At 44.6% G+C, this 24,146-nt stretch overlaps 1 protein-coding gene and 1 pseudogene across 4 annotated transcripts in view; one reads left to right on the top strand and one right to left on the bottom strand.

Moving 5' to 3' along the window:
• KIAA0232 (KIAA0232 ortholog) overlaps positions 1-24,146 on the top strand; it is an 88,695-nt gene that overhangs the window by 20,683 nt on the left and 43,866 nt on the right. For all 4 annotated transcript variants that reach the window (XM_047799447.1, XM_047799448.1, XM_047799449.1 and 1 more), the window contains exons 2-3: positions 9,054-9,138; positions 17,947-18,440. In XM_047799447.1, coding sequence (XP_047655403.1) covers positions 18,213-18,440 — 228 coding nt within the window. In that variant the 5' untranslated portion in view covers positions 9,054-9,138; positions 17,947-18,212. The remainder of the gene's footprint in view (positions 1-9,053; positions 9,139-17,946; positions 18,441-24,146) is intronic.
• Positions 1,209-2,581, bottom strand: LOC125138142 (60S ribosomal protein L6-like; annotated as a pseudogene).

Below are 24,146 nucleotides of genomic sequence, written 5' to 3'. Positions count from 1 at the left end.
TGCACAGGTAGTTCAGACGAGAGGAAACATAGCCAATAAATACATGAAAAGGTGCTCATCATTAATAAGAGAACTGCAGATCAAATCATTAAATCTCCAATCTCCGTGAGGTTTTTTTTTTTTTTAATCATTCCCTGCACTGAAAAAAAAAAAGACTCTTGAGTACCGTGTATCAGGGAAGCTGTAGTTTAACAGGTAACCTGTACATGTTGCTGATTGGAGTAGGGTGCTGGAATGCCCACTTGGGGAAATAATGTTACATGGTCTAGCCAAGTTCAGGCTTGGTTATCCTCTCCTCTAACTTGACAGCCCCCATCTGGGTATGTACTTGGAAGGAACGTGTACCAAGAGCCACGTACAAGGCTGCTCCTAGCTGTTGTGTTTATTAGAGCAAACTATTAGAAACACCTCAAAAGTTCATTGACAGGAGATTGAATAAAGTATGGTATTTATCCAGTGGGATATTATAAAATATTAAGGTGATAAACTTCTACACACAGCGTGAGTGAATTTTGGAAACATAATGCTGAGTAAAAAGAGGAAGTCCCAGAAGATTCTATATGTCGAACCACTGTTGTTACAGCGCTCAAGAATGAGTACAACTGAGAGTTCCTGTCGTGGCGCAGCAGAAATGAATCTGACGAGGAACCATGAGGTTGTGGGTTTGATCCCTGGCCTCGCTCAGTGGGTTAAGGATCCGGCCTTGTCCTGAGCTGTGGTGTAGGTCTCAGGCACAGCTCACATCCTGCATTGCTGTGGCTGTGGTGCAGGTCAGCAGCTGTAGCTCCAATTGGACCCCTAGTCTGGGAGCCTCCATGTGCCTTAGGTGCGGCCTTTGGAAAAAAAAAAAAAAAAAGTACAGCTGAACAGTGTATTGTTTAATAATTTATGCATTTGTGGCAAGTTTTATTTTTGTAAAAAATCAAAGGAATGACAACTTAGGTTAGTAGCTATTGTTGGATGGGGAGACAGTAGAATAAGACGGGGAAGAATGGACGAATAAGTGGTCACGTGATCTGGGTTAAGTGCTGCTTACTACCTTTTTATGTTCTGTAACTGAGCAGTGTGACACAGAGGTGTTTTTCTGTAATAAAAGCAAACCTTCATACCACGAGTAGGCTGCATTCTAGAAGACAGAGAAAAGAGACAAGGCCCCTCTGCCTTTTTTTCCAGTGGGTCAGTTATCTCACGGGTTCTTTGTAAGACGTTTAGAACAGCACTTTGGGAGGACGAATCCCATTTGGGAGGCAGACACAGTGGAGGTGGCCCTGGAGCTGATGAGCAGCTTTGATCCTTGCAGAATTTGCACGTCCACAGCCTTCTAATGAAACTTGTGCCACTCTGTAATCTCGTGGTGCTCTCTCTGTATGGAAGCGCTCAGCTTCCTTGTACCCGGGCTTCTGCAGCTGCTGTTGCCTGAAGTAAGAACCCCCGTGAGATGTTCTGGGATCTTCTGGTGTGTTTTCGATTGAGGGGCAGAAGTCCAGTCACAAGTCACAAGCCACTGCTCAGCTGCTTCAAGAAAATGACCCTTTTCCCACTTAGTGAAGTGGGTTAATGATCTGGCTTGTCTCTTTGGAGGTGCTAGTTTGATCCCTGGCCCAGCACGGTAGGTTAAGGATCCAGTGTTGCTGCAGCTATGGCGTAGGTTGCAGCTGCAGCTCAGATTCAGGCCCTGGCCCAGGAACTTCCACATGCTGCAGGGGCAGCCACACACACACACAAAAAAGAGTGGTCCCAGGAGTGATGCCCCGACTCAGTTTTCTCGCATGCTTACTGAGGGTTCTTTTTTTGTTGTGACTCAGCAGCTTTTGGGCACCTCTTCAGTAGGATAACATCTAGCATTCTGTGACGTTTAACCACTTGGGTACCACCATTCTTGTCACCTCACACTGGTTTTGTGACAGTAACAAGAATTGTCACCTTTTTCTTTCAACCCTGGATTTGGCTGCTGAATGCTTACCTCGTGTACAAGGCCTTTCTGGAGTGCATAGCTGGTCGGGAATAGCTGCTGGATCCTCAGGCCAGGACAGGGTTTCGACTGTGGCCGAGCTTCCTCATCCTAACGTTCTTAACCCTTTTTAACTGTGCCCCCAGCATCGGCCTTCTTGGCTTCAGGTCCTGTCTCCTTCTTGTCTGACTTCTCAGCTTTTTCACCTACCGTCTTGCCAGACAGGAAAGCGAGGCTCCTCTGTCTTGAGTGATTGTATTGGTAGGCTTCTCCAGAGAAACAGAACCAATGGGAAAGGGGTGGGCCCAAGGCGGGGAGACAAGGAATTGGCTCCTGTGCTTATGGAGGCTGAACGGCCAGACCCAGGGATGCGGATGCTATAGTTCCAGTTCAAGTCTGAGGGCAGGAGACCAGCATCCCAGTTCAAAGCCAGGCAGAGAGAAAGGGAATTCTTTCTTACTCAGAATTGTATTCTGTTCAGGCCTTTGGTGGACCGGGTAAGGCTCAGCCGTGTTGGGGAGGGGCAGTCTCTTCACTCAGTCTGCTGGTATGCAGGCGCTGATCTCACCTGGAGATACCCTCACAGGTGCAACCCGGAATCATGTTTTAACCAAATGTCTGGGCACCCATGGCTCCGTCAAGCTGACACATAAAATTCACCCTCACAGTGACTCTCTCCCCTCCATCCTCAGTTGCTCATCTGGAAGGATCACAGATCCAGGGGGAGGTAGCCTTTTATCTTAGCTAACCCTTTCTCAGAGGCCGCAATTCCTGCCTCTTGCCCAGTGGGCATCATGCTCAAGCACTGGTTAGTCAGCTTGGTGGGAGGCCTGGGTGGCGTTGCCTCTGCTGTGCTTTGTCTTCAGCCCTCTCCAAGGACATAAGGACACAAAGGGGTTTTGCTGGAACATAATAGAGCACACAGTGGTGATTCAGGTGTAGCACAAGGTGAAGAAGGTTGGTGATGTTGGGAGCACAGAAGAATGAAGTTACTGTGAGATGATCTCAGGGAAGGAAAGAATGACAGACCATTGAAGAAGGGGAACAGTTAAATATGAGCGCACGTGTGTACAGTTCTTGTACAAACTAGCTTAAGTTCCAGTGGAAATATTAGACCGAGAGATCAAGGTAGGAGGACTGATTTCTAGGTAATGGGATATTGGCATGAATTACACGTATCTTTAACATTGTCATTGAGTTGAAACATAAATGTTCAGAGGGTGTTTAACACAACTCTCAGTTAAAAAAAAAATCTGCGGAGAACTATAAAACATTAATCAAGGAAATTAAAGAGGATTCAAAGAAGTGGAAAGATATTCCATGCTCCTGGATTGGAAAAATTAATATCGTAAAAATGGCCATACTGCCCAAAGCAATCTACAGATTCAGTGCAATCCCTATCAAATTATCCATGACATTTTTCACAGAGCTAGAACAAGCCAAAAATTTATATGAAACCATAAAAGACCCAGAATCGCCAAAGCAATCCTGAGAAACAAAAACCAAAGAGGAGGCATAACTCTCTCAGACTTCAGGCAATATTGCAAAGCCACAGTAATCAGGACAGTGTGATACTGGTACCAACAGACATACAGACCAGTGGAACAGAATAGAGAACCCAGAAATAAATTCAGACACCTATGGTCAATTAAGCTTTGGCAAAGGAGGCAGAACATAAAATGGGAAAAAGTCTTTTCAGCAAGGGGAGCTGAGAAAACTGGACAGCTGCATGTAAATCAGTGAAACTGGAACACACCGTCACACCATGCACAAAAATAAACTCAGAATGGCGTAGAGACTTAAACCTAAGACAAGACACCATCAAACTCCTAGAAGAGAACATAGGCAAGACATTCTGTGACATCAGTCTTACAAATGTTTTCTCAGATCAATCTCCCAAGGCAATAGAAATGAAAGCAAAAATAAACCAATGGGACCTAATCAAACTGACAAGCTTTCGCACAGCAAAGGAAACCATAAAAAAAAAAAAAAAAAAGATAACCTACCGAATGGGAGAAAATAGTTTTAAATGATCCAACTGACAAAGGCCTAATCTCTAAAATATACAAGCAACTTATACAACTCAACGGCAAAAAAGCCAACTCCTCAATGGAAAAATGGGCAAAAGATCTGAATAGATATTTTTCCAAGGAAGATGTACAGATGGTCAACAAGCACGTGAAAAAATGCACAACATCCCTGATTATTAGAGAAATGCAAATAAAAACTACTACGAGGTACCACCTCACACCAGTCAGAACGGCCATCATTAGTAAGTCCACAAATAACAAATGGCCGGAGGGGGTGCGGAGAAAAGGGAACCCTCCTGCACTGTTGGTGGGAATGTAAATTGGCACAACCACTATGGAGAACAGTATGGAGATACCTTAGAAAACTATACATAGAACTACCATATGACCCAGCAATCCCACTCTTGGGCATATATCGGGACAAAACTTTCCTTGAAAAAGACGCATGCACCCGTATGTTCATTGCAGCACTATTTGCAACAGCCAAGACATGGAAACAACCTAAATGTCCATTGACAGATGAATGGATTAAGAAGATGTGGCATCTATACACGATGGAATACTACTTAGCCATAAAAAGCACAAAATAATGCCATTTGCAGCAACATGGACGGAACTAGATATTCTCATACTAAACGAAATAAGTCAGACAGAGAAAGACAAATACCATATGATACTTATATCTGGAATCTAATATACAGCACAGATGAACCTTTCCACAGAAAAGAAACTCATGGACTTGGAGAATAGACTTGTGGTTGCCAAGGAGGAGCGGGAGGGAGTGGGATGGTCTGGGGGTTTGGGGTTAATAGATGCAAACTATTGCTTTTGGAGTAGATAAGCAATTAGATCCTGCTGTGTAGCATAGGGAACTATAGCTAGTCATGTGATGGAACAAGATGGAGGATAATGTGAGAAAAAGAATATGTATATTATATATATATAAAAAATACATATATATTTATGACTGGGTCTTTTTGCTGTGCAGTAGAAAATTGACAGAACACTGTAAACCAGCTATAATGGAAAAAATCGTTTTAAAAAATAAAAATCATAAAAAAATAAATCTGTAGTTTTAAAAAATCACTCTTCTAATTATAATTACTGGTAGTAGGGTAGCACCTTAGAGGCATTTGGCTAAGACTAATTTATTAACTATTTCAAGGGATGTTAATCTTTTTCTTTTTTCTTTTTTTTTTCTTTTTGCTTTTTAGAGCCGAACCTGCAGCATTTGGAGGTTCCCAGGCTAGGGGTCGAATTGGAGGTGCAGCTGCCAGCCTATACCACAGCCAGAGCAACGCGAGATCTGAGCTGCATCTGTGACCTGCACCACAGCTCATGGCAATGCCAGATCCTTAACCCCACTGAGTGAGGCCAGGGATCGAACCCACAACTTCATGGTTCCTGGTTGGATTCCTTTCCACTGCACCATGATGGGAACTCCTATGTTAATCTTTTTCTTTCTAGAATGTTCTTTTTTCATATCCATTTGAGTGGAATACTTATTACCAACCCCAAAATCAAATATTTCATGACATCATTTGACACATTTTTTAACTCAGTGAATTTTATTACATTTACAGTTGTACAGCGATCATTACAACCCAGTTTTATAGCATTTCCATGCCAAACCCCCAGATCATACATCCACCCCCCCCGCCCAACCTGTCTACTTTGGAAACCATAAGATTTTCAAAGTCTGATAGTTGGTATCTGTTCCTCAGAGAAGTTCATTGTATGCTTTTTTTTTTTTTTTTTAGATTCTACATATAAGTAATAGCATATGATGTTGGTGTCTCGCTGTCTACCTGGACTTAGCATGATAATTTCTAGACCCATCCATGTTGCTGCAAATGCCTTTTTTTTTTTTTTTTTGGTCTTTTTGCCTCTTCTTGAGCCACTCCCTCGGCATATGGAGGTTCCCAGGCTAGGGGTCTAATCGGAGCTGTAGCCACCGGCCTGTGCCAGGGCCACAGCAATGTGGGATCTGAGCCACATCTGCGACCTACACCACACTCATGGCAACGCCGGATCCTTAACCCACTGAGCGAGGCCAGGGATTGAACCCACAACCTCATGGTTCCTAGTTGGATTCGTTAACCACTGCGCCACTACAGGAACTCCCAAATGCCGTTATTTCTTTCTTTTTTATGACTGAGTAATCCATCACGTATATGTACCCCACCTTATTTTGCTACTTCCTGGTTCTGTCAGTGGACATTTGGGTTGCTTCCATGTCTTGGGTATTGTATATAGTGGTACAGTGAACATTGGAGTACGTGTGTCTTTTTGAATCACAGGTTTCTCTGGATAGATGCCCAGGAGAGGGATTGTTGGATCAAATGGTAATTCTTTTTTTCGTTTTTTTTGAGGAATCTCCATACCGTTTTCCACAGTGGTTGCACCAATTTACATTCCCACTAACAGTGTAATAGGGTTCCCTTCTCGGCACACCCTCTCCAGCACTTATTGTTTGTAGACTTTTTGATGATGGCCATTCTGGCTGGTGTAAGGTGGTGCCTCAGAGTGGTTTCAGTTTGCATTTCTCTAATCATGAGTGATGTCACACATCGTTCGTGTGTTTTTTGGAGAGTTGTCTGTTTAGATCTTTTGCCCTTTTTTTTTTGTCTTTTTGCCATTTCTTGGGCCACTCTCGCGGCATGTGGAGGTTCCCAGGCTAGGGGTCTAATTGGAGCTGTAGCCACCAGCCTACCAGAGCCACAGCAACTCGGGATCCAAGCCACGTCTGTGACCTACACCACAGTTCACGGCAACACCGGATCCTTAACCCACTGAGCAAGGCCAGGGATCAAACCCACAACCTCATGGTTCCTAGTCAGATTCGTTAACCACTGAGCCACAAAGGGAACTCCCTGCCCATTTTTTGATGGGGTTGTTTGGTTTTTTTGGTATTGAACTGCAGGAGGCGTTTATAAATTTTGGAGATTAATCCCTTGTCAGTCGCTTCATTTCCAAATATCTTCTCTCATTCTTTGGGTTGTCTTTTTGTTTCGTTTAGGGTTTCCTTTGTTGTGCAGAAGCTTTTAAGTTTAATTAGTTCCCATTTGTTTATTTATTTATTTTTTTATCGTCATTACTCTAGGAGAAGATATTGCTATATTTTATGTCAGAGAGTGTTCAGCCTATGTTCTCTTCTAAGAGTTTTATAGTATTTGGTCTTGTATTTAGGTCTTTAATCCATTTCGAGTTTATTTTTGTGTATGTTGTTAGGAAGTATTCTAATTTCATTCTTTTACATGTGGCTGTCCAGTTTTTCCAGCACCACTTATTGAAGGGACTTTCTTTTTGCCATTGTATATTCTTGCCTCCTTTGTCATAAACTAGTTGATTGTAGGTGTGTGGGTTAATTTTGAGCTTTATATCCTGTTCCACTGATCTGTAGTTCTGTTTTTGTGCCAGGACTATATGGTTTTGATGATTGTAGCTCTGCAGTATAGTCTGAAGCCAGGGAGCCTGATTTCTTCCTTCTCTTTGACCCAAATGGCTTCATGGGTTTTTTGGGTTTTTTTTTTTTAATCCTATAAACTGTCTCACATGAAATTTGACCCCTTCTAGGGAAAAACGGGCATTTTGTAGCCAATAGGTCCTAATGAACTAAATACATCATTGGTTATTACACTACATGCAAAGAAATTACAAAAAAATTTTTTTGTCTTCAGGGCCTCACCCGCAGCATATGGAGGTTCCCAGGCTAGGGGTCCAATCAGAGCTACACCAGCAACGCCAGATCCGAGCCATGTCTGTGACCTACACCACAGCTCATGGCAACACCAGAACCTTAACCCACTGAGCAAGGCCAGGGATCGAACCCACAACATCATGGTTCCTAGTCAGATTCGTTTCTGATGAGCCATGATGGGAACTCCAGAAATTACAATCTTTGAAAAGCAGTTCAGGTTTTTAAAGCAGAAATATTAACAGATGAGTATGAATTGGCAAATAACTGCCAGTAAAAGTTAGAAAGAAGTAAAGCAACTTTACATAAGCAGTTAATAGCCCAGTTAAAACTCTTAAGAACACACAGAGGCTTATGCAGATTTTAATTTCTGTAAGCATTTGGCAACAGCACAGTCAATAGAGGAGAATTCATCGGATTGGACGGAAAGCTCCTCTCTTTTATTCGGTCTCCCTACGCACTTGATCTGCACCTCATTTGTTGGGCTTTAATAGGTGTCTGTTCAGTTCCTCTGAGTCTGTGTAGAACTGCGTGCTTTAACCTGTATTTTGCCATCATGGAGTTGCTTCTTCCTTTTTTCTTCCTTAGATTTTAAATGTAGAGATTAAACCAGGTCTGTTAACATGCTGCAGTTTAAGAGATTTACTAGTTCTTTTTACCATCGAGTCATAGTCATAGGTATGAGAACAATCTTACATTCATGAAAAAAAATCATTTTTTGGAGTTCCCATCGTGGCTCAGTGGTTAACGAACCTTACTAGTACCCATGAGGACCTGGGTTTGATCCCTGGCCTCACTCAGTGGGTTAAGGATCCAGTGTTGCCATGAGCTGTGGTGTAGTCACAGACGTAGCTTGGATCCTGCATTGCTGTGGCCGCGGTGTAGGCTGGCTGCTATAGCTCCAATTCAGCCCTTAGCATGGGAGCCTCCATGTACTGCAGGTGCGGCTAAGGAGGCAGAAGACCAAAAAAAAAAAAAGAAAGAAAGAAAATTTCATTTTTTTTCTCTTCTTAGGGCCACGCCTACGTCCTGTGGATGTATGCGCGGAATATCTTTCCATTTCTTTGAATCCTCTTTAATTTCCTTGATTAGTGTTTTATAGTTCTCAGCATGTAAGTCCTTCACCTCCTTGGTCAGGTTTATTTCCAGGTATTTGATTTTTTGGGGGTGCAATTTTAAAAGGTATTGTATTTTTGTATTCCGTTTCTAATATTTCATTGTTGGTATACAGAAATTTGACTGATTTCTGAATGTTAATCTTATATCCTGCTACTTTGCTGAATGTGTTGATCCGTTGGAGTCGTTTTTGGGTTGAATTCTTAGTTTTCTTTTTGCTCTGTTAATGAGTTTCATCTCCTCTTGCTGTTCTCTGCAGTCTGGCTTCATCATTGAACCTTCCATGATTACGGTCTACTGTAATGAAATTTGACTTGCTGACATTTGAGGCCTCTCAAACAAAGGTAAGTCTTTTCCACTTCCCTCAAACAGTTCTTCTTGGGCACAGTGTTGTCTCAGAACAGCTGTAATTAGCATCCCATTTTCTGGGTGTAAGAATGTCTCATAGGAGTTCCCATTGTGGCTCAGTGGGTTAAGAACCCGACATAATCTCCGTGAGGATACAGGTTCGATCCCTGGCCTTGTTCAGAGGGTTAAGGATTCATTTGCCTCAGGCGTGGCCATAAAAGGGGTGAGGAGAAAGAAAGTGTATCTTGTACAGTCCATAAGGACACGAGAAGGGACATGTGAGCTCTTGAGAACCAGCTAGTGAGGCTTTGTTTAGCCCAACATAGCCATTTGCTGGAGGGAGTTGAAGCCAGCGTTGTCCAGTAGAACTTCCGTAATAGTGGAAATGTCCTCTAGTTTATGTTTGCACAGTAGCCACTAGCTAGCTACACATGGCTACTGAGCACTTGAAATGTGGCTGGTGTGGCTGAGGAACTGATTTTTAATTAAAATATGTGACGAGAGAGCTTCCACTGTGGCTGAGGTGGAAACCGCGAGGTATCGGGTTTGATCCCTGACCTCGCTCAGTGGGTTGAAGGTTCCGCGTTGCTGCGAGCTGTGGTGTAGCTCACAGATGTGGCTCTGATCTGACAGTGCTGTGGCTGTGGTGTAGGCCGGCAGCTGTAGCTTCGATTGGACCCTTAGCCTGGAACCTCTGTATGCCGTGGGTATGGCCCTAAAAAGACAAAAGACAAAAATAAATAAATAAAATACGTGACTAGTGGCTACCGTATTTAGACACTGTAGTGAGACCCTGGAGCCACACTGGAGTGACATAATGTTAGGTGAGCAAATACAGGATACAAAAGTGTATGCAATTACTTAACACATTGAAATAATAATTTCTTTTTTTTTTTTTCTTTTTTAGGGCTGCACCTGCGGCATATGGAGATTCCCAGGCTGGGGGTTGAACCAGAGCTGCAGCTGCCAGCCTACACCACAGGCGAAGCAACGCGAGAGATCCTTAACCCACTGAGTGAGGCCAGGGATCAAACCCACGTCCTTATGGATACTAGTCAGGTTTGTTACTGCTGAGCCACAACAGGACCTCCTGAAATATTAAAATTTTAAAAATGCTGTGCAAAGGAAGAACACTGATAATCACGCCAACATACTAACAGTGGATTTTATTAGGATGGAGAAATTATGTGTGGTTGCCCTTCTGTTTTCATATTAGAAAACAGCTTTTTAAACTTTTGTAATAAAAGTATATATGATAAACTCGAGCAGAAAAGATCAGTGCTCTGAGACTAAAAGAAGGCTTCAGCAAGTGAATATATGGCTTGAGCAGAGCTGCCCAGATAGTTCCTCCCAAGAGCCGCATTTTACGTGTTGCTCAGAGAAGCCCGATTTATAACTGTTTTACTCTCTGGTGCTCTTTATAATCAGTTGTGCTGTAACAGAGGTAAACGGGGAGAACATTCCACAAATAATACGTATGTACTATGTCAGAAGGAGATTATGCTTTTTGAAATAATTGTTATGAGTTGTGAGCAAACCTAAAAATATGTACAATAAGTTACAGAAAAAGAAGGGTAACACTTTAATATGTCTGCCACACGTCTGCTGTCATTGAGCACTAAAGAAACAGAACTCCAGCTAGAGTCTAAGGCTCTAATAGCTGTTTAAGAACACTAATGGGAACTGTAAGCTGAATTATTTTCAGTAGTTTTGGTGGTGTTACAAAGAGTATAAAAAGATGGCACTATGTTTCTTAGAACATTGTTACATAAGGGATGAGATTTTGGAAGATTAGTGAACTTCTTCAAAACTGCCCCTCAACTCCCCCCTAAAAAAAATAAAACTAACAAAACCCCTTCATTATTTATTCATTTGAAGATTGTGTGTTACCATGTTTTGTTTGGCTATTTATTGAAAAAGTACTTATGTGATGGCTTAAGTACCTAGATCTGTTTTCTCTTCTCATTAATGGACAGATCAGTCGGGACTAATTATATCACTCTGAAAACATGTAGACTAAATAGTTAAAGAATCAAAGTTCCTGTGGTGGCTCAGGGGGTTAAGAATCCAGCTGGTATCTATGAGGATGCCGGTTCTATCCCTGGCCTTGCTCAGTGGTTTAAGGATCTGGTGTTGCCACAAGCTGCAGCGTAGGTCACAGATGCAACTCAGACCTGGTGTTGCCATGGTGCAGACTGGCAGCTATGGCTCTGATTCAACCCTAGCCCTAAAAAGAAAAAAAAAATTAAAGCAAAACAACACACAGGAAGGATAGCAACGGGAATCTGTGGTATTTCTGTATTCATCCCCGCTTGACCACCCTGAGTTCTTTGTGGTGATGCACTGGAATTTGTAGTCGAGTCCAAACTGTTTGGGCATGGCTAGAACGAGATTATTACACGTGAAGGTGACTTCATAGTTTGTTTTTTAAGTACAGCAAAGAAATTTAGTATTTTCTATACTATAAAGCCTAATGTATTTTGCACAATTACTATTCATTATTCTCTTTTATAGATGAGGAAACAAAGACCCCCAAGAAGTTATGGGCACAAAAAAACCCTATGTGTTAGAGACTCCTAGGCTGCGGCCCTTTCCACTCATCCATCCTGCCTTCGTGAATTAAGGGAGACGCATGCTTCCATGGGCATTTAATTAGCTATCGATTTTTGGTATCCTTAACAGAAACCATTTAAAAGTTAAAGTAAAAAAGACAAATTCTACAATAGGTGTATTTTTTTTGGACCATTGATTGATTGATTGATTGATTGTTTTCTTAGGGTGCACCCGTGGCATATGGAGGTTCCCAGGCTAGGGGTCGAATCGGAGCTGTAGTCGCCAGCCTCCGCCAGAGCCACAGCAGCACGGGATCTGAGCCACGTCTGTGACCTACACCACAGCTTACAGCAACGCCAGATCCTTAACCCACTGAGCGAGGCCAGGGATCGAACCCCCACAACCTCATGGTTCCTAGTTGGATTCGTTAACCACTGAGCCATGACGGGAACTCCTTTGCTGGGTCTTTTAAATGATCATTTGTACAGCCCAGTCTTTAGGGTGATATGCATTAATTTTATCTGGGAGAAAGATGCTCAAGATGATTTGAAGATCCTTTTTTCTCAGCATCAACCTTTGGAGAGAAGGAGAGTTTGAGAAAACAGAACAAAAAAATCTGAGTATATATGGTGGTTCTTTGTCTTTAAAAGTCTTAGAGAATTTACACTAAAATGCAGTTTCATTTCATACTGACTAAACCTCACATTCAGAATGAGTATGAAGGCAAATAGAGTTTGACATTTGGGTATTTGCGTGCTGTGCTCTTGAACTTGCCAGGTAGATGTTAAATGGGCTTTTGTATGTGCTTGTCCCATCCCTCCATCGTTCCTGAAAAAAGTTTAAGTGAAATAATTTTCAGTTCAGAACTAGAAAAAAGAGGCTCGCTCTCAGTCAAATGTTCGCTCCTCTACGGAAGGCTGAGAGGAGGGAGCTCAGTTATGAGCCAGTGCTTTCTACCTGCGTCTTCTGCTAGCAGTTTAGGCTCACAGTAAGGACGAGGGACACTCTCGAGCTCCAGGGACATTTAGGCCTGTCATCACAGTGCAGCAGGAAGCCAGCTTGGGGTGCTGGCTGTCGCAGACCCCGTGATCCGTGTCCACGTCCAGGTGCTGCCAGATGACGGCAAAGTAGTCTGAAGCTCCTCAACTTAGAGCCTTCCTCGCTTCTCCTCAGCCCTCTGAGTCTCTTCTGTAGCGAGGGTGAAAGCTCATGACAGTCGCTGATGACTCTAGGAATATGGCCAGTTTCGAGATTATATGGAGGTAGCTAGCGAATGAGTTGTAGCAAGAGTTCTGTTAGGGGTAATGAATGATGCAAGCGAAGGTTTTAACTGGCTCTGGTGAGATCATGGGGGTTTAGTGTGTTTTGCTTTATTTTGCATTTGTACGCCAATTCTTTTCTTACCTACTTCTTGAATCCTTTCTCTTGGCTAAATCTTTAAGCCAACAGAAAGAATCCCATGGCTGGGTTGTAAAGTCAACATAGTAAAGGTTTTCTAGATGCCTGTTATTAATTTACACTTTAATTCCATGTGGTCATAAACTATATATATATATATATTTTTTCTTTTTTTAGTGCCATACCTGTGGCATATGGAGGTTCCCAGGCTAGGGATCAAATTGGAGCTACAGCTGCCAGCCAACACCACAGCTCACAGCAGCGCCAGATCCTTAATTCACCGAGTGAGGCCAGGGATCGAACCCACAACCTCATGGTTCCTGGTTGGATTCGTTAACCACTGAGCCATGATGGGAACTCCAGAAACTATATCTTATATGACTTGAGTCCTTTAAAATTTGTTGCAGCTTTTTCTGTGGCCCCAAATACAGCCCATTCAGATGAGGTTGGTTGATGGTGTTGCTTAAGAGTCTGCTGTAGAGGTCCTTTCTGATCTTCTCTCTTCTACTTCTCTCAGTGATTGAGAAATGCGTGTTGAAGTCTCCTAGTGTGGTTGTGGATTTGTTTCTCTTTGCAGTTCTCTTAGGGGTTTTTTGTTTTTATTTGTTTTGTGGCCACACATGCAGCATATGGAAGTTCCTGGGCTAGGGATTGAATTGGAGCTGCAGCTGTAGGCCTCTGACATAGCCATGGCAACACTGGATCCAGCCTGCAGCTTGTGGCAAAAAGCTGGGTCCTTAATCCACTGATGGAGGCCAGGGATGGAAGCTGAATCCTCACAGAGACAACGTTGGGTTCTTAATCTAACAGACTGAGCCACAACAGGAACTCCTCTGTTAGTCTTGATTCATGAATTTTGGAACTCTGCTCTTAGGTGTACAGTGCATAGGACTGTTGTGTCCTCTTGGGGAACGGACCCCTGTATCGTTGCGAAGTGGTCTCCTTTATCTCTGTCAGTGTTCTGAAGTCACCTGTGTCAGATCTCAATGTAGACACTCTCTCTTCATTATTGTTGGTGTATCTTTTTCCATCCTTTTACCTTGTTTGTGTCTTTACATTTAATGTAGAATAAAAAAATGGGTCTTGCTGTTTTAAAATCTAGCCTGACCATCTCTGCCTTTGTTTGGTCTTTTTAGGGCCGCTGCTGTGGCACATGAAGTTCCCAGGCTAGAGGTCGAATCAGCTGCAGCTGCCAGCCTACACCACAGCCACAGCAATGCTGGATCCGAGCCATGTCTGCGACCTACACCGCAGCTCATGGCAGCACCAGATTCTTAGCAATGCCAGGGACTGAACCCATGTCCTCATGGATGCTAGTCGGGTTCATTACTGCTTAGTCACGACAGGAACTCCATCTTCTTAAAAAAATTTTTTTTTAATTTATTTTTTCTGCTGTACGGCATGGGGACCAAGTTACACTTACATGTATACATTTTTTTTTCCACCCTTTGTTCTGTTGTGATATAAGTATCTAGACATAGTTCTCAGTGCTACTCAGCAGGATTAAATTTTTTTTTTTTTTTTGACTTTTTGCTATTTCTTTGGGCCGCTCCCGCGGCATATGGAGGTTCCCAGGCGAGGGGTCCAATCGGAGCTGTAGCCACCGGCCTATGCCAGAGCCACAGCAACGCGGGATCCGAGCTGCGTCTGCAACCTACACCACAGCTCACGGTAACGCCGGATCGTTAACCCACTGAGCAAGGGCAGGGACTGAACCCGCAACCTCATGGTTCCTAGTCGGATTCGTTAACCACTGCTCCATGACGGGAACTCCCAGGATTAAATTTTTTTAAATTAAAGTACAGTCGATTTGCAATGTTCTGTCAGTTTCTGCTGTATAACAAAGCAGACTCAGTCATACATATTACATTCTTTTCTTTATATTATCTTCTATCATGTTCTATTGCAAGTGATTGGATATGGTTCCCTGTACTATCCATCAGGACCTCATGGCTTAACCATTCTACATGTAGTAGTTTGCATCTAGTAACCCCAAACTTCTAGTCCACCCCACTCCCTCCCCCCTCCCCCTTGGGAACCACAAGCCTCTTCTCCATGATTTCTGCATATTTCTTGTGCTTAGAGTTCAGTGAACTTCTTTGGATTTGTGTATTTTAGTTTTCATCAGTTTGGGGAAAACTTCGGCTGTTGTTTCTTCAATTTTTTTTTTCTTTCTCCTCTCTCTCTTCTAATTACATGTATGTTAGATTTCTTTTAAGTTACTGCATAACTAGCTGAAGCTCTGTTAATTCTTTAAAAATTCTCTTTCCGTATTTCATTTTGTATTGTTTAAGATTCAGTAGTCTTTTCAAATGTCTCATCTGCCATTAATCCCATCCTGTATTTTTTAATCTCAGACATTGTAGTTTTTTTCCTTTTTAGGGCCACACCTATGGCACATGGAAGTGCCTAGGCTAGGGGTCAAATTGGAGCTGCCAGGGATTAAACCTGCATCTTCACACTCTGTCAGGTTCTTAGCCCACTGAGCCACAACAGGAACTCCTGTGGTTTTCATCTTTAGATATTTAATTTGTATGTATTTTATGTCTTCCATTCTCTACTTGTCAGACATACAGAATGTAGTCATAATAACTTTTATCTTCTTAAGTGGTGGATATTTTTGTATTCCTGTCAATTTCTTGAGCTTTGTTCTGGAACCATAGTGAAAATAGTTGGAAACTCTGGTTCTTTTGCGTCTTGCTTTGGTTTTTTTTGTTGCTGTCTTGCTTTGGGTTTTTTTGGTTTTTTTGGTTTTTTCTTTCTGCCATTTCTTGGGCCACTCCCGAGGCATATGGAGGTTCCCAGGCTAGGGGTTGAATCGGAGCTGTAGCCACCGGCCTACACCAGAGCCACAGCAACTCAGGATCCAAGCCGCATCTGCAACCTACATCACAGCTCACAGCAATGCTGGATCCTTAACCCACTGAGCAAGGCCAGGGATCAAACCTGCAACCTCATGGTTCCTAGTCAGATTCGTTAACCACTGCACCACGACGAGATCTCCGTGGTTTGGTTTTTGGTTTGTTTGTTTGTTTTGTTTGTCTTTTTAGGTCTACACCCTGGGCATATGGAAGTGCCCAGGCTAGGGGTCGAATCAGAGCGGTAGCTGCTGGCCTACATCACAGCCACAGCAACATGGGATCCGAGCCACAACTTGACCTACACCACAGCAGCACCAGATCCTTAACCCAGTGAGTGAGGCCAGGGATCAAACCCACGTCGTCATGGATGCTAGTCCATTTCGTTACAGCTGGGCCACGCCGGGAACTCCTGTGTCTTGCTTTTACGTTTTGTTAGGCAGGACCAGAGCAGTGTTTAGGGTTAAGTATTCCCCCTTACTCAGTTGAGACTCTCCTGAACACTCCACCTGATGTGTACTGAATCGTAGGGCTTTCCAGTCTGGCTAAGAGACAGGCACCATCCCCAGCCGAGCTGAACCTCACCCGTCTGTCTCCTCCTTCCTTTATGTTCTTTGTGCACCTGAGGCATGCCCAAGTGCCCAGGCCCAGGATGGACCCCATAGCACCACGGTGACCAGAGCCATGGCGGTAACACCACCACCAGATCCATAACTCACTGGGCTAGTAGGGAACGCCTCCTCCTTTCCCTGTGGTGACCCTTTCCTGTGCGTGGCTGATCCTCACACGCCCTGCTTAACTCAGCTGAAGGCTGAGCAGCCGTGCTGTGTACGTGTGTGGTGTCCTCCAGGCTGCTCTCTCCTCTCGGGTGCTGTTTCTTATAAGCCCCAGCTGCCTCGGGTTCTCTCCCGGCCTCTACCACAGCCACAGCAGGGGATCTGAGTCACGTCTGTGACCTTCACCACAGCTCATGGCAACGCCGGATCCTTAACACACTGAGCGAGGCCAGGGATCGAACCGGCAACCTCTTGGTTCCTAGTCGGATTCGTTAACCACTGCACCATGACAGGAACCCCCCTTATTTCTGTTACACTTTTTTTTTTTTCCCTATTTATGACTCACCTGCAGCATATGGACATTCCTGGGCTAGGGGCTGAATTGGAGCTGTAGCTGTGGCCTACACCACAGCCACAGCAGTGCCAATCCAAGCTGAATCTTCGACCTATGCTGCAGCTTGTGGCAATGCTGGGTCCTTAACCCACTGAGCGAGGCCAGGGATAGAACCCACATCCTCATGGATAGTAGTCGGGTTCTTAACCCACTGAGCCACAACAGGAACTCCTGTTACACTTTATTTTATTTTTTAATTTTTTTAAATTAAAAAAAATTTTTTTTGTCTTTTTGCCATTTTCTTGGGCCACTCCTGCGGCATATGGAGGTTCCCAGGCTAGGGGTCGAATTGGAGCTGTAGCCGCCGGCCTACGCCAGAGCCACAGCAGTGCAGGATCCGAGCCATGTCTGTGACCTACACCACAGCTCACGGCAACTCCGGATCCTTAACCCACTGATCGAACCCTCAACTTCATGGTTCCTAGTCGGATTTGTTAACCACTGAGCCACAACAGGAACTCCAGGAACTCCTGTTATACTTTAAAATGAACTAGTGATTTGTTACCAGATAAATTCTTTCAGCATAACAGATAAAATTTTATTAGTCCAGTCTCTTGAGATACAGCAAGAAAATATCAGTATGGTTGGGCACAGCACAAAAATATAAATTGCTGAGTTTTGCTTAATTTTAAATGACATTAAGCTTTTAAAAGTTAAAAATGTTACTTAGCTTAAAATGTCAAAGATTACAGGGGAAAAAATTGTGTCCTAAGATGCCAAAGGTATTTCATTAATAAAAAGAAATAGTTTGTTTGGATTTTTCCCAAAAGATCAATAATTCATATCTATACATAAAACATGGTTTTTTTTCCTCTTATTTTTTAGGTTCTGCCGGAGACTTAGCTTTGGCCTCAATGTGAAATTAAAATAGAAAATCACATCTACACATGTTTCTATGCGGATGCTGCTTCATTGGTCATGCCTGAAGCGGGGAATTCAGTTCTCAGTGGCTGACTGCCAGCAAAAATAAATGCTCATTCTAGATGTCAAGCATCTCTCCTTTCTACCGGAGTGAAAATCCCCTCCAGATACCAACCGAACATCGCTGCAGAAGATGCTTCGTGTTTTGAGGATGTGGGCAACCTAAATCCATGCGCCCTCTCGGTGCCGCTGTGGACGGTTCGCCATCTGCAAGCTCCCCAAGCTCTTACCCAGGCCCTGTATCTGTGTCTGAAATGTCTCTGCTTCATGCTTTGGGTCCAGTGCAGACCTGGCTGGGACAAGAGCTAGAGAAGTGTGGCATCGATGCCATGATTTATACTCGCTACGTCCTCAGTCTCCTGCTGCATGACAGCTATGACTACGACCTGCAGGAACAGGTGCGGACATACTTCTTATGTCTTGTGAGAGTTCGCCACTGTGTCTACCCGTCTTCAGTCTTCTTCAGAGAGCGCCGCTCATTCTAGAATAAAGCCGGGGCGGGCTGTGGTCCCCAAACGCATTCGGTCACTGAGTGTAAGGGACCCGCGCCGCCGAGCACGCTCGTGGGTTCAGTCCTCTCTGAGCTGTTCTTGGCGTCGGGCACAGTCCGGCCCCGACTCCGGAGCGGAGCGCGTGGTGGGCGGCAGTGGTCTGCTGGCCCGCCGCCTTTGCTCGGCCCTGTCCCGGGCTGTTGGTTTCTGCTCCTCAGGAAAATTACACAGTGTGATTAGACATCTTAGTCGTCGTGTCTGTCACACTTCTTAACGTGCCAGAGTCAGTATTTCCTTTTATCTGTAAGAATGACGATAAACTGCTTATTAATCCGTGTTTGTTTCAAATCAGCAGACCTAAGATTTCGGCCGGCATGCGTTTTACGTGACTTGGGTGCCGAGGTTCAAGTGACGAGAGCAGCCACATCTAGGGTCTTGGGGAAAAGCTCCGCTGTCGTCTCGCTCTCCAGGAGGAGCTGCGGAAAGTGAGGCTTTGCCGGAGGGGGGCCGAGGCATCTCAGAACCGGTGGGCTTGGGGGACCTCTGCGTACGAATTTCACACAAAAGGGAGCATTTTGTGGGCAGTTTTTGTTGTCGTTTTCTACTGTTGTTAGTAGCACAGAAGGCAGGACAAAGTTTCCTTGACAGAAGAGACTGGTTTTGCCCTTCGAAACCGCAGCGAGGCCTCGGAGTCCTGTAAACCCAGGGCCTTCACGGCTCGCGCTCCACCTGTCACGCGTGAGTCGCGCAGGTGTTTTTCACTGCCCGCCTTTCTCGTCATTTCTCCCGGGACATGACCACGTGTTCCTGCTTCCAGGTGGCCCGCCGCCCTGGCTGGTGAGAATTGGGTCAGGTCGAGTCTGAGGTGGTTGACTGAGAACCTGATCATCAGGAAATGTGTAGGTTTCAATATTTTGTATGATTCCCTTACCAAAGCTCTATCATTTTCCATCGTCTTTCCAGTAAATGTAAATATACTTCTTCAGGGGCCAGTAAAATGTTACATCTGCAAAAATGGAAGGACTTTTTTTTTCCTTTTTCTTTTCAGAAATGAGGAAGATATTTCTCAAAAATCATGTACTTCAGTTGTAAGCATTATCTCACAGGAAGGGAGTACTTGTAGTCGGGTTGTGACAAGACTTCCCATTTCTTAAAGTTAGACGTTAACACGGTCAGACTGTAGCATTTAATTCCATCGGCACCTGTAAATGTGTCAGCACAAAGTGTCTGTGTGCTCGGTGCTATAAGACACTGAAAAGGGGACAAAACAGAGGCTTCTTATTAAGATCATAGTTGAACATTCTCTGATGAGACTTGTTTGTGAATTCCTCTAGTTTCTTTATTAGCCGTAGGGGTGGGATAAGGGGTCTTGGCAGCTGTGAGTGCCCAGCTGGGTTTGAGCCTCCCTCCAGAGTTCTTTTAGGACACAGGACAGATAAAGGTCAATGAAAACAGACCATGTTGGGGTTTCAAGGAGAAGCCACAGGAAAATAAAAGGTCCCTAAAATTCTTCCCACTGAGCCCAGGATAGCAGAGTGCCAAGTCCCATTCTTTGTTTGTTTTTTGGTTTTTGTCTTTTTACGGCCACACCCATAGCACATGGAGGTTCCCAGGCTAGGGCTCTAATTGGAGCTGTACCTGCCGGCCTACGCCACAGCCACAGCAACTCAGGATCCAAGCCAAGTCTGCAATCTATACCACAGCTCACGGCAACGCCAGATCCTTAACCCACTGAGCGAGGCCAGGGATCAAAGCCACAACCTCATGGTTCCTAGTCGGATTCGAGTCTGCTACGCCACGACGGGAACTCCCCAAGTCCCATTCTGATGGGGAAAGTCAAATTGAAAATGATAACTGTAAAATAACAACTGTTTGGAATCCTGAAAAAAAAGAAAAAAAAAAGAAAATGAGAACTATTTTCGTAGGAGGTGACCTGAGGGTCACTTAGCCCCTATATACCTTTTCCTTGACTCGAGGAGGATGGTATGCTCTCTGGACCCTCCAAATAGTCAGGGCAAGGTGCCCAGGGAAGGGCCTGGGCTTACCTTCTGCGGTTCAGACTCCAGCTGACACTCGTGCTCCCTGGCCTCCTGTAGGTGGGGAAGCGTGCCGCCTTTCCTGATCCTGGGGCAGACGTGGGGTGGCTTCGCCCCTCAGTTGGAGGCCCAGCGCTTCCACATTTGGCTGTTTGTTTCCTTGCTGCTCTGTCCTTGAATTAGTCTATCCCTGACTTGAAAATGGCTAGGGTTTTTTGGGGTTTTTTTTGTCTTTTGCCTTTTCCAGGGCCGCTCCCACGGCATATGGAGGTTCCCAGGCTAGGGGTCCAATCGGAGCTGTAGCCGCAGGCCTATGCCACAGCCACAGCAATGCGGGATCTGAGCCGCGTCCGCGACCTACACCACAGCTCACGGCAACACCGGATCCTTAACCCACTGAGCAAGGCCAGGGATCGAACCTGAAACCTCATGGTTTCTAGTCGGATTTGTTAACCACTGTTCCACGATGGGAACTCCGAAAATGGCTAGTTTTAAGGCATTGCTTCGTCTGTCAGCCTTATTTGCCATGTTGGATTTATGGCTTTTCACAGTTTTGGTTAAAAGAAACGCACAAAGAGCTCTTGAATTCTAAGGGACAGATTTTGTACTCTGCTCTCAGCTGCCCCGGGTGATTAGGTAGGAAGTAGAGCTGATCAGTCAGACCCTGGTCTTGGCTGAGGTTGAATCACAAGCAGAGTTTGTGTGATTCTCTGACTTGGGCCGCGTTGGAAATACAGATATGACATCAGCTGATTACTACTTGGTTCTGGAGAACAACTGCTTTCCAGAGTATGTAGATTCTATAGTCGGATCACAGTAATTTTATTTCCACAAGTTCTTTTTTTTTTCCTTTTCTTTTTGGTCACGATTACCATACTCTGGTAAATGTATGCTCAGATAAATCAAGAATTCACTGTATGTTATTCTTTTATGTTTACTTTTTGCCTTTTAGTTTTCTTCTTTGCTCTGCGTCACAGCAGGTGGCACATGATGTCAGTCTGTTTCATTCTGGCGATGCTGACTTTGGTGCAGATGGTGGCCACCAGGTTTCTGCACCCTAAAGCCGTATACTTCTATGTGTAGGTATCAGGTAACTTGGGCAGAGAGACTTTAAGTTTGCCACCCATAGGCAACTCCCACCTGGATCAGTTATTACTTTGATGATTGCAAAATAGAGGTTTTTCTAACTCAGTTATCTCCTGTGCATTTTGTAGCTGACATTCTGTAGCAGTGCCTTCATCTATTTAAAATTAGTATCCCTAGCGTTCCCGTTGTGGCACAGCGGAAACAAATCCGACTAGTATCTATGAGGATGTGGGTTCAATCCCTGGCCTCGATCAGTGTGGAGGGGATCCGGCGTTGTTCTGAGCTGTGATGTAGGTCATAGACGCAGCTCAGATTCAACCCCTAGCCTGGGAACTTCCATATGCCGAGGGTGCAGCCCTTAAAGAAAAAAAAAGTGAAATTAGTATCTCTGTTGTGCGGAAAACACCACTGTAGGCCAGGTGCAGTGCTGGCCGTTTCCTGCCACATCTTCCTGCCACTGTTTTCCCCATTTTTACTTACCTGGAAGTGTATGTGCAGATAGGTTAGGTGGACCTGCCTATGGCCGTGTGGTTAGTGATGAGTCAGGATTTTAACTCATGCCTATCAGAGCCAAATCCCGTGCCCGTTTTTTGGTTTTTGTTTTTGTTTTTTGTCTTTTTGCCTTTTCTGGGGCCGCTCCTGCGGCATATGGAGATCCCAGGCTAAGGGTCAAATTGGAGCTGTAGCCACCGGCCTGTGCCAGAGCCACAGCAACGCGGGATCTGAGCCACATCTGCGACCTACACCACAGCTCACGGCAACGCCGGATCCTCAACCCACTGAGCAAGGCCAGGGATTGAACCCGCAACCTCATGGTTCCTAGTCGGATTCGTTAACCACTGAGCCACAATGGGAACTCCGTGTGCCCATGTTTTATATCGGAGTTTTGTTTGGGTTGGCTCTCATATATAACAAGTAAGTGTTGAACAAATAAGATAAAAATGCTCTACTGTATAAAGCAAGCTGTAGAAACTATGTGGAATTGGTTAACTGTTTTTTTAATGCACTGTGCATTTTAGAGGCGGGGAAAGATTTGTCTTCTCAGCTCACACTTGAACTGTGAGTTGAGTCCCTGTAGGGCAGGAGGGAGCAGTAGACACAGCAGTGCTCTGCCGGGAGACCCAGTGCCTTCATGGCTCTCAGTGTAGACTTGTGCTATGTTATTTCAAAATATTTTGTAGTCTTATTAAACATGGCTAAAAAAATTAAAATGGCTAAAAGGGGAGCTGTAGTAAAACTGTAATTTAAGGGTGAGAGCTAACTTTTCTTGCTTCGAGGTTGATGGTCAAACAGCAAGTTCCCCATCATCTGTCACGAGTAGAATTATTTTAGGAAGATGAAACTACCTTTTACTATGTCATTCTTATATAATCCAGAATACTCTTGGGTTTTTTTCCTTTATAACCAGTTACGTTAAAACCACCACCTAAGGGTTTATTGAAACATTTCTTGGAGTTCCTGGTGGTGCAGTGGCTTAAGGATGGGGTATTGTCCCTGCAGCGGCTCGGCTTGCTCTTGTGGCATTGGTTCCATCCCTGGCCCGGTAACTTCCGCATGCTGCAAGTGTGGCCCAAGAAACCCCCAAAACATTTCTTATATCTTTATATTTTAATGTTCTCAGCATCATGAAATCTTTGTTTATTAGGCTAGAGTCTGCGATTATGACAGAAAATCCAGTCGGGTCTGGCTCAGCAGAAGTAGTGATGAAAGCAGGCCCGTGTTCGGTGTGCGCCGTGTGTGAGCCATGAGTGGGAGCATTCACCTCCAGAGCTCTCGGGGCCACCCTCCCGGCCCCGCTCCTGGGTGGCGGCACCTGGAGACAGTGGCCGAGTGACTTGCTCAGCACAGCTAGTAAACTTCAGAGCGTTACTTGGTTTTGAAACTTGAAAGGTCCTGGGATAGGGCTCGCCTCGGTGGCAGCCTGACGGGCCTCCCAAGAGTCAGTGCGTCATTGTGAAGCTTGGCTTCTGTGTGACTTGAGCGTGTTTGCATGTCTTTAACTGCCATGCGTGTATCTGCTTTGGTGACGTGTCTGCTGAGGTCTGTAGCCTATTTTTCAATCCGGTTGTTTGTTTTCCTGTTACTGAGTTTTAAGAGTTTTTTGTGTATTTTGCCTAACAGTCCTTTATCACACGCTGTCTTTTGTGGCTTGTCCTCTAATCTTCTTGACATTGCTTTTCACAGAGCAGTTTTTATTTTAATGAAATTTAGCTTTTACCCATTTTTCTTCTCTTGGATTATCCACCAGTTATTTTCTGCTGCTGCTGCTGCTGCTGCTGCTTCTCCTGATTCTTCTTCTTTTTATGGCTGTGCATCTGGCATATGGAAGTTTCCAGGCCAGAGGTCAGATCAGAGTTGCCGCTGCCGGCCTACGCCACAGCCACAGCAAGTCGGAATCCGAGCCGCGTCTGTGACCTACGCCACAGCTCATGGCAGTGCAAGATCTTTAACCCACTGAGTGAGCCCAGGGATTGAACCCACATCCTCATGG

Source organism: Phacochoerus africanus, chromosome 10 (genome assembly GCF_016906955.1).
Source record: "Phacochoerus africanus isolate WHEZ1 chromosome 10, ROS_Pafr_v1, whole genome shotgun sequence".
Classification (NCBI taxonomy): domain Eukaryota; kingdom Metazoa; phylum Chordata; class Mammalia; order Artiodactyla; family Suidae; genus Phacochoerus; species Phacochoerus africanus.
This window is presented reverse-complemented; position numbering and strand designations above follow the sequence as displayed.